Genomic DNA, 9,531 nt, shown 5'->3' with positions numbered 1-9,531 from the left:
ATCCCCACTTATAATCACTCTTGCTTGAGGGGCTGACGAGTCTTAGATCCCCAAATAATCCACACACAGTGCTCAAACTTCCACTTTTGGTAGTTAGTACCCATCATGTTTGCCTGTTTGACTGACAGTTACAACGTTAACTCAGCCAAATGAATAGTCGCAGCTGCTTACTTCCGCCCCACGGGATTCTCTGGACTGGGTCTGTACACCTTTGTTTTCTAGATGGCGGCGCATTCATAAATGGGTGCCCTGCTACATATCAGCCTAGTAGCTACTACTCAATTTCTATTTCCATTTCTCTAAGATTGTCTTGGTGGTGTACAGTCAACCTCTGCTTCAAAGTGTCATAAATATGAAGGCTGCTATCTACACAGGCGACAACAAGGTCACAGTTGAAGACCGTCCAAAACCAGTCATTTTGGAACCCACCGACGCTATTGTGAAGGTCTTACATACCACAATATGCGGGACAGACCTCCACATTCTTCAAGGTCATGTCCCGTCATGCACTCCAGGCCGCATTCTCGGTCATGAAGGAGTCGGTATCATTGACTCCCTCGGTATCGCTGTTAGAAACTTCACCGTTGGCCAGAAGGTTCTCATTTCATGTATCACGTCTTGCGGGACTTGCCATTACTGTCGTAGGAAGATGCCATCTCAGTGTGAATCCGGCGGTTGGATTCTTGGAAATACAATTGATGGCACACAGGCTGAGTATGTCCGCATTCCTCATGCCTTGTTCTCGTTACATGAACTGCCAGAGAGCATCGACTTGAAAGTTGCTGTTACCCTATCAGATACTGTACCTACTTCTTATGAATGTGGTGTCCTGAATGGTGATATTCAACCTGGATCGACTATCGCGATCATAGGAACTGGCCCGATTGGATTGATGATCCTCCAAATGACTAGGAATCTGTTCGGTCCATCGATGACGGTAATGGTGGGAAGGGGTAATCCGAGGCTCGAGATGGCCAAGTCCATGGGTGCGGATCATACATTCAGTGTTCTCAACGGACAGGATGATGTGATTGCTTCTGCTCTAGCAGTGACCAAAGGCCGAGGGTTCGATGTGGTTATTGAAGCAGTCGGTACTGTCGAATCTTTCGAGATTGCACAAGCCCTAATAGGCGCTGGCGGGACCATCGCCAGCCTGGGTGTCTTCGGTGAATCGTGCGAGCTTCACCTGGAAAAGCTGTGGAATCGCAATATTTGTATTCTTGACTACCTCTCCCATCCTGAATATTGCTGACTTTCTTGCTAGGTTTAAGAACTCGACTCATTGATGCTGTTAGTACACCCGATTTGCTCAAGATGGTGGAATTAGGTAGCATTGATCCTCATTTTCTGGTCTCGCACAGTGCGTGTCATCCTCTATCTGTCTGGATTTCACTAATTATTGCCCAGATTTCGAATTTGATGAAATCCATGACGCCTACAAGGCGTTTGAGTTATCTTCCAAATGTGGCGCCTTGAAGGTGATAATCACCATGTCTAGGCTTCTTATGAATGGTTCTTCATAGTTTCCTTTTTAGTGCTCATTATCTTGTAGTGAGAATGAACGCAATTACTTCCATGGCCCAGAATATCCATTATGCAAATAATACTTTTCCTAATCTAATGCATAAACACGAATGTCAAAATTAATACGGCAAATTATTATTATGCCCTAAACTTGAAGATAATTTATTCTCATAGATTTAAGATTCTGTAATAGTGTTACGGAGGTACTCGCATCTCTGTTGAAGCCTAGTGCAAGTATCGCATTTTGGCTTTGCGCGATTGCATTTCAATTTACGTTGTCGACAAGATTGGCATGCAATTTCAGAAATTTCTAGGCTACCACCTGCAGCTGAAAAGGTCTTCATATCTCTGTCCGGAGGAAAGTCTGGCTTTCTAAATCTACTTTACGCGGCTGTTGTTGTCGAGAGGACAAGCAAGAGACGGAGGAACAATTCAATCAGGTTTCGAGGGTGAATATCAATAAGTGATTAGATCTATAGTAACACAATACTAGCCAGGAGTTATAGTGTGCTAGGAATGAATTGCGTAGAAAAATTCAAATAACCGTTCTCGCGAAATCCAAGTGAATGTAAGGTTATCAAAGGCCACCAAGAAAAAACGAATAGTAAAACGACCTAGGAAAGCAGCTCTATGAGCTATCGATTTGTGGTATATAGTGAATCTATAGTCTTGAAACTCTATAGGCGCTGAAGGTGAAGATATTGAATTGAAGATATCGAACTGATAGCGGTAGCATGTTTCATAAATCAAGGTCGACTTGGAAATTATCAGCAGAATTACAAATCTTTCAGGCGGTTTATAACGTGACTGATCATTTATTGGGCTCCTTGATTTTACATACAAGAAAATGGCTGTGCGCTAAACTTACATCTCCAAAACCGAAGATCTTGTAATACCTAGGTATAGCTTCTTGGACTGTATCTCAACCTTATTACCCTGTATATACTTTTTTTGGATGGAATTTTGTTATCCCGAGGTCTACCCGTTCTGGCCGAGATACTGTACCAAGCCATGATGTGAGTCAAAATCACTCCCTCTTTTTTTTCCTTTTATGCGTTTATCTAAAACACAATCGATCAAAGACTACTCACTCCTAAGAAATTTGGAGGAAACCTTTGAAAGGGTCAAAGAATCAACGACTCATTCAAATTTCAAAGTGCGATCGTTTATTAACGGATCGTAAGATTCGCACAATTTACCCCGATGATTAGTTCGCTCATCCACACACGTGACTCACATTCTGCATAGCCCTGGAGAGCCCTGGAGTCAGTATTTCTCCTCAGCCTCAGCTCAAAATTTTAAGGACAACTTGGAACCTTGGAACACCACCATCTTATCACCCCACTCTCAATACCATGCATGAATCCTTCTAGAAGCTCTTGAACACGATCAAGAAGACTCAATGAATCTCACAATCAAGAGCAATTTGTTACCCTGCAATTCTTCATACATTGTTCAAAGAAACGGGGTGAGAAATTCTAAATCAACTCGTTACTTTTACGTCACCATTTCCCCCTCCATCTTTAATCAAAGCATGGGGGCCAACAATACAATTATATATTCTTAAATCGATCCCCTAAGCCGAATTCTGCTCCCGCAAATTCGAATCTGCAAGGTATCAAGATGCAAATTTGAGAGGATTTCTATGTGGTTTTGTTATTTTAGTACGCGTTACTGCTTAAAGGCAAATATTACTAGCCATGATCAGCTAGTAGAAGCATTTAAAAGTTAAGATGTCTTCTTTCTTAGAGTATTTGATGAGTCTAGGTTTTGGAAATACGAGATTCTTGGTTATACCTCAGCGTTTGATATATCTAATTGTTGTTAGTAGGACCAAAAAGTATACCACACCTTACTTGAGGCACATCCCATAAGATAATAAAATACAAAGTGATTAATAGATCATAATTAAATAGAGTATTACTTACTTTCTGGCCACCCAGGTATTAGTATCAATAAATATATTGAAGATTTTATTATAATAACGAAACGTCTACTTCATTAATCACGGATTCTGCCACCACAGGGCTTTCTATCACCTCTCGAGCTTTTCTAACATCGCCGATGAATTTCAAAAAGGGTATCCGTAACAGAGTTGCTGAAATCCCATCATTTGCAGCCACGCAAACTGAGAGTGTTTAAGTGTTCAGCCAAGCTACAGGGGTGAAATGAAAAATCGAGAATACAAGTCAAGCTAAGGAATTTGCGTATGCTGAAAACCTTCTGTCGAGAGGGAAATCTTTTACAGCTTTTCATGTGTGGGCAAAGTTTGTGATTTCTTTCGACAGGACTTATCGCCCAAGGCGGATGCATGGGGTAGGAACTTGGGGCTTCAGAAGTAGAGTGTAGAAAATGTGATAGAAAGGATTCTTAAAACTAACTGGGTGTAGCTCTGAAGCTGTCAAGGTTATTTACTAAAGCTATAGAAACATTTGTGCATGCTCTATCTTTATGGCTCCTTGATATAAATTTTTTAAGTCCCTTACATACTGAGAAAGTTGCAACTTGGCAGATTGAAGCGACGACAGCAGTAGCCAGTAGCGGCAGAAAAAAATGATAGGCAGCATAATTGACAACAGAATCTTATTATTTTCTAACCAAAGTCGTGAAGCGGCAATGGGTAAAGAAAGCTATTATAATGATTTGGAAAATTTGCTAGTAAAAGTGTCCTGACTCTAGATTGAGAGATCTGTCTTGTCAAGGGGTTGATACGATCCTGTGAACAAGATTATGATGATAAGGTGGAAAGCCAAGATTGGTAGTGATCTCGAACGACGCTTTCTACCGGGCGATATGCAAGGCCCAGTTCACGGGCGCTTTTCTGGTTATTGACCTTGTACCCAATGCCAATGTTTGCGCATACCCATTTCCACGAGAGTCCCATGAAGGGACCGACAGCATACAGCATGACCTTAGGAAGATTCTTCTTAGGAAGTAAGCTAGGTTGTTTGTGTATCGGCCTAACCAGGTTTGCCATGTCTAAGATACTCAAGCTGTGATCACCAGCAATTATATATCTTCCGTTCGCATTGGGAGTCTGCCTTCCTTCACGTGTGCCTCTGCAACATCTCGTACATCCGCAATGGGGTATTGAAGCTCGGGTGCACCCATCTTGTTCTCACCACGGTACATATTCTCGATCATGAATAAGGATCCAGACGCTGACTCGGGTGATAGAGACGGTCCAGGGTTTATGACGACCATGTTCCAACGGCTTTGTGCTTCCTACATCTTCCAGGCCTCACGCTCGGCAATCATTTTCGAATAACTGTATGGATTCTCGGCGGCGGTGCTTGTGACGTTCCAGTAGTTCTCAGCAAGGGTCGAGTCTTTCATCTCTAGTACATCTGCACTACCACCGTAGATTGCTGCAACTGCGAGGAGTCAGATGTATGCTAAAACACGGTTTCGATCAGGGAGAAAATTCTTACTGGATGATGTGAGAACGACACGCGTGACAGTTTGGGTCTCGTTGACGGACTGTAGGACGTTCTTAGTGCCTTTCAGAGCAGGTTCGATGCAGTCTTTCATCCCGTCCTTGATTTGTTGTGGGACGAGGAATGGCGAAGCTATATGGTATACTATATCACAGCCTGCCATGGCGTCTTTAAAAGAGCCAGTTATCAGAAGATCGGCTTCAAACAAAGATAGTTGTCCCTGATACTTGTTCTGCAAATCTAAAAGCCCCTTCAGCTTTTGAGTGTTCTTCAGGCTGCGGACAGTGGTATGAACAAAATGGCCACGCTCAAGAAGTATCTTAACGGTATAGAGACCAATGAAGCCTGCCCCACCAGTAACGAGTGATTTTGACATGATGACTTATTGAATTTGGTGTTGTGAAGAAAATATTTCGAAATTAACATTGATAGAATCGACATGGCTACAGAAAACTATTTATTATATCATGACATTAATACAGTGATATTACAATACTATGGAAAGGTATGCATCCGTAGCTACATCAGCTATCAAGATTATAGATATCGTATGGCATTTGGCTTTAGCATAGGAACCCTGCTTATATGATTCGCCGGTATCCGAACACTGTCGAACCCTGTTCCGCATTTTGATCAACTTTAGTGTCCCCGAACCATGTTACGGGGAAACCCCCTGTCAACTATAAAAGCAAGTCACCTCTAAATTAAAAAATCATCTTACTACTTGAAATCGTCTGGATCGGCCATTATCCATATTACGTTGCTTTGCGCAATGCCTGAAAGTTAGGAAAATTCTTCTTCTCAGGGGGAAGGGGCGGAGAAATGTAGGCACTCAAGGTTGTTGGTATGTATGATCGAAAGCTCTAGTAAAATTCTATAATTTGCTGTCTACTCTGATGTCGTCATGTTGCTTAACTCATTGTCCCGTGCCAGCTCTCCACGTCGACTTGCACAACTAGAAAGACGAACTTCTGGCTCCCTATGTGAACATTAAAAATCAAGAGATCCACTATACCGGAGTCATAAACAGACTCTAGAACGTCAAGCTGCCGGTGCAAAGTGAAATGGTAGTTCGACGGATCAGATGAAGTTATGCGTACCTGTTGTGAATCAAGGTCGGACTTATAAAATTAAATTATCAAACCTTAATAAATGAGAATACACTGACCGAGACTAGGAATCCTTAAAAATTACCCAAGTAAAGCCCGGAGCTCTCAGGTCTAGCAGAATACTTAGATATACCTAGGGGAATTCTTAGAGGTATATCTTTGTTCTCTCCTCGCCTCCATCTTTTCGAATCACTCTCAAATCACTATCACTTTCGACTCGTATCTGCCTCCTTGTATTTATATCCTTATCAACCTTTTACAAATTCACTCAAGATTCATTCAAGATGTCGCCCTCATGGATGCTCGGCTCGGCGTTCTCTATGCTTCTGTCTACCATCGTGGCTCTCGATTTCCCTGCCTACCCTGGGCTCCGCCTCAATCAGTCTAGAGCAGGTGTCCTTGAGGTGGCTTTTAACAATCCTCCTGTCAATGTCTGGGGTCTGGAAACTATCGATGGCTTGACTGATATTGTCGAGAGACTTCGTAACGATACGGACACAAAAGTTGTTCTCTTCACAAGCGATATCGCCGGCTTTTTCGTCAACCACTTGGATCTTCTGATCACCCCTTTCGGTAAGTTAGCTACAGAAGAATCTTTCGCTATACTGTCTAACCAACATCATATCCAACCGTTGGTCACCGTACTGCTCAATTACTATTCGATATGAGCACCCTTAACCAGATCACAATCGCTGCCGTCGAAGGAAAAGCGCGCGGTGCAGGCAATGAATTTTTGACCTCTTTGGACATGCGATTCGCAAGCACAACTCACACACTTATGGGTTAGCCTGAGATTGGACTTGGTATCATTCCAGGGGCGGGCAGAAGCAATTTCCTACCCCGTCTGATTGGCCGCGGTCGTGCTATGGAGTACATTCTCAGTGGTAACGACATCGGTGCTGTGGAAGCAGCAGAGATTGGATGGATCAACAAAGCTTTTGAATTCACTCCGGAAATGTATAGCCATATTGACGCTCTTATCTCTCGTTTTGTATTGTTCTCTCTTCCAGCTATTGGTCTTGCCAAGCAATCAATCAATGCCGCTACGAAGCCGACACTCATCGAACTCAAGGCGGACGCAGATAGATTCTTACAAACATTGAGCAACCCCGATGTTCCAGTATTGATCGGCAAAGCACTAGCATTGGCTCAAAATCAGACAGATACTTTCGCGGAAAACTTTTTTGGAGAAGTCATTCCTCAGTTGTACTCTTAGATTGATATGGTAAACAGCATGAAACCGAGAGCGCGATGAACAAGGCAGAGCATTTCTCGGCGACAGAAGTGATTTCCCCCCTTATGTTCTGTAGAACTCGTATTTCTTGGGGGGTGGGGTTGCGTTGTATAATTCTAATCTGTTTGATTCAATTTCAATTTTTCGCATACTCGTTTAATATATTGTATTATAATATTTCAAAAGAAAGTGGTCAAATGTTAAGTATCTTGTCTTTATAGGTTATTTATTTGAATACTTCTACAGCTGTGAGTATCGCGGAGTGTCCTATAGAATGGCTTCTTCACTCCAAGGTAATGAGAGTTTGATATGATTCACAATCACACATGCTCCAGCTATCGCTTACTCAAAGATAATGTGATTCTCACCTTTGCGATCCGCTTAATGTGAACATAGGTAAGCGACCTTGTGTCATTAAGCCACTATAGTACACTAAGCGAAAGGGCTAATCTCAAGTGCCTAATAAGTATATGAAAATTGCTTTTTTCTTAACATTAGCTAGCTCTTTAGAAAGACTATAGTATTAAGATTTAGAACCTATTATTATAGGTACTACGTCATCTATACTCTTCTCAAACTAATACTTACTTGTCATTTACTTCAGATTCTCATACAAAACTCCAACGCAAATATACAAGTATATTTTTATTTCATGTAAAATTCTAAAAAAAATCATAAGAAAAAAGTTTTTTGATCTTAATTACATCTATTTATTCGATAGAATTATATCTATTATCAATTTAATTCGCATTGGAATTTATTTATATGAGAAGAGTATAAATGATAATATATCTATGTATAGGTTTTGATTATCAATGTTATATTCTATTCAAGGAGCTAGCTATATATAGGGAGATATATTTCATATAAGAGACTAGTCCTTCCGCTTAGTAATTATAGTAGTCGTATAGTTTAAAATTGCTTATCTACGTTTATATAGAACTATTTATTATTCATATTAGAAATATACTAAACAAGTATCAATTTTAATTTGATTATCTTATAACATTTTTCATGAAATTTCAATCATATTACTACAAGCTTTAATCTTGACAACTAATATAAGTCAAATCATATTAGAATGATTCCTAGTCCTTCAAATTATCAGCTTTTCCGAAGGACTATATGATCTTAAAAGTTGACATTATTCGAATTTCTTTCAGATGATTTTCTACTAATAGTTGCTAAATAAGTGTATATTAAAGCAAAAGATTAAAGAATATAAAAATACTGTTCGTTTTACTAATATATTCGATGTACTGATTTTTGTAGTAATTCAGTATTCTTACTATAGGGTTCATAATAGTAGAGAATTTCAGACTCATAAACCGCATAATAAAACGAGTATCTTTCATGATTTTCGAGTTCTAACTACTTCCTGGAAAACTTTACTTCCAACATTATCGCCCATTTCAGAATTGACTTAGCACAGTGAGTGCAGGGATAAGCCAAATAGGAACCAGAGGTACATACACGCCTTTCAAGAAGTACCCCAATCCAGACGCGAAAGAATAGACCCCATACCATCCAAGAATTGCCTTATCGTAGACGTTATTTAAACCAAACTTGGCCCATTTGAGCTGAAGGATTCCTATTTCAAGCTTCAGCTATATGCCGACATTCTATGCTCAAACTCTTGTATAGAGCTTGGGCAGCACTTCGAAGCAAATCTTGGATTGAAGTGGGGTGGGGAGATATCAACATACCAATGAGAGCCCAAGAAGCGCCAACCTGCAGGAAATTGCTTTTTGCGGAGAAGGCCGTCAGAGGCTCTGAAGAGCCAAGTCCGCGATCGATTCTGGGGAAAAGTTCACTGAAGCCTAGAGATGTATGCTTGTAGGCTGTGAACATACTGAGGCCTGCACAAACATAGAGAAGATGTCTGGAATTGTCATCTGACAGCATTGTGTATTGTTTGAGTGTGCTTATTTTGAAACGACCTTGATGAATAATGTTGTTGCAAGAGGATGACGGCAAGGACTCGGAGTTTAGGTTATAAATATGAAGGTGAGTCGAAAACTTATAAGTGGACGCGGAAGTACTCCTTGAGAGCAGGATTGCCCGCATTTACTGAAAGTGCCTAGGCACTTTCATGTTCACTAATCAAGCAGTTGATTAGTTTAGCGTGGCCGACCTGCATGATCGTTATCTGATGAGCAATCAATTTTCGGAGGTATAAATTGTCCGGCGGTTGTCACTAAATATATCATGTAAATAAAGTGGTTCT

The 9,531-nt window shown here is 40.9% G+C and overlaps 4 protein-coding genes across 4 annotated transcripts; 2 read left to right on the top strand and 2 right to left on the bottom strand.

Moving 5' to 3' along the window:
- Nucleotides 1–352: 352 nt before the first annotated feature.
- EAE97_011312 (uncharacterized protein) lies at nt 353–1,523 on the top strand (the record flags this gene model as incomplete). Its single annotated transcript, XM_038881827.1, has 3 exons — nt 353–1,214; nt 1,265–1,360; nt 1,408–1,523. The coding sequence occupies 3 exons, from the start codon at nt 353–355 to the stop codon at nt 1,521–1,523; spliced, it is 1,074 nt and encodes a 357-aa protein (XP_038727405.1).
- A 3,226-nt stretch (nt 1,524–4,749) lies between these two features.
- On the bottom strand, nt 4,750–5,337 carry EAE97_011311 (uncharacterized protein; the record flags this gene model as incomplete). The annotated part of the gene is made up of 2 exons (XM_038881826.1): nt 4,750–4,898; nt 4,956–5,337. 2 exons carry the CDS (start codon nt 5,335–5,337, stop codon nt 4,750–4,752), a joined length of 531 nt encoding a protein of 176 aa, XP_038727404.1.
- Nucleotides 5,338–6,354: 1,017 nt separating this feature from the next.
- On the top strand, nt 6,355–7,286 carry EAE97_011310 (uncharacterized protein; the record flags this gene model as incomplete). The annotated part of the gene is made up of 2 exons (XM_038881825.1): nt 6,355–6,643; nt 6,886–7,286. 2 exons carry the CDS (start codon nt 6,355–6,357, stop codon nt 7,284–7,286), a joined length of 690 nt encoding a protein of 229 aa, XP_038727403.1.
- A 1,347-nt stretch (nt 7,287–8,633) lies between these two features.
- On the bottom strand, nt 8,634–9,475 carry EAE97_011309 (uncharacterized protein). Its single transcript, XM_038881824.1, has 2 exons — nt 9,011–9,475; nt 8,634–8,895 (listed from the first exon to the last, which is right to left on the bottom strand). The coding sequence occupies exons 1-2, from the start codon at nt 9,369–9,371 to the stop codon at nt 8,717–8,719; spliced, it is 540 nt and encodes a 179-aa protein (XP_038727402.1). The 5' UTR covers nt 9,372–9,475; the 3' UTR covers nt 8,634–8,716.
- Nucleotides 9,476–9,531: the final 56 nt, after the last annotated feature.

Source organism: Botrytis byssoidea (genome assembly GCF_014898295.1).
Source record: "Botrytis byssoidea strain MUCL 94 chromosome Unknown BBYS_035, whole genome shotgun sequence".
Lineage (NCBI taxonomy): Eukaryota > Fungi > Ascomycota > Leotiomycetes > Helotiales > Sclerotiniaceae > Botrytis > Botrytis byssoidea.
Note: the sequence above shows the minus strand (reverse complement) of the source record. Positions and strands in the feature narration are given on the sequence as shown.

Coding starts and splice junctions, on each gene's coding strand:
- EAE97_011309 (XM_038881824.1), bottom strand. CDS start 9,371: ATGCGGGCAATCCTGCTCTCAAGGAGTACTTCCGCGTCCACTTATAAG. Junction 8,896..9,010: donor CGCTTCTTGGGCTCTCATTG/GTATGTTGATAT, acceptor AGCTTGAAATAG/GAATCCTTCAGCTCAAATGG.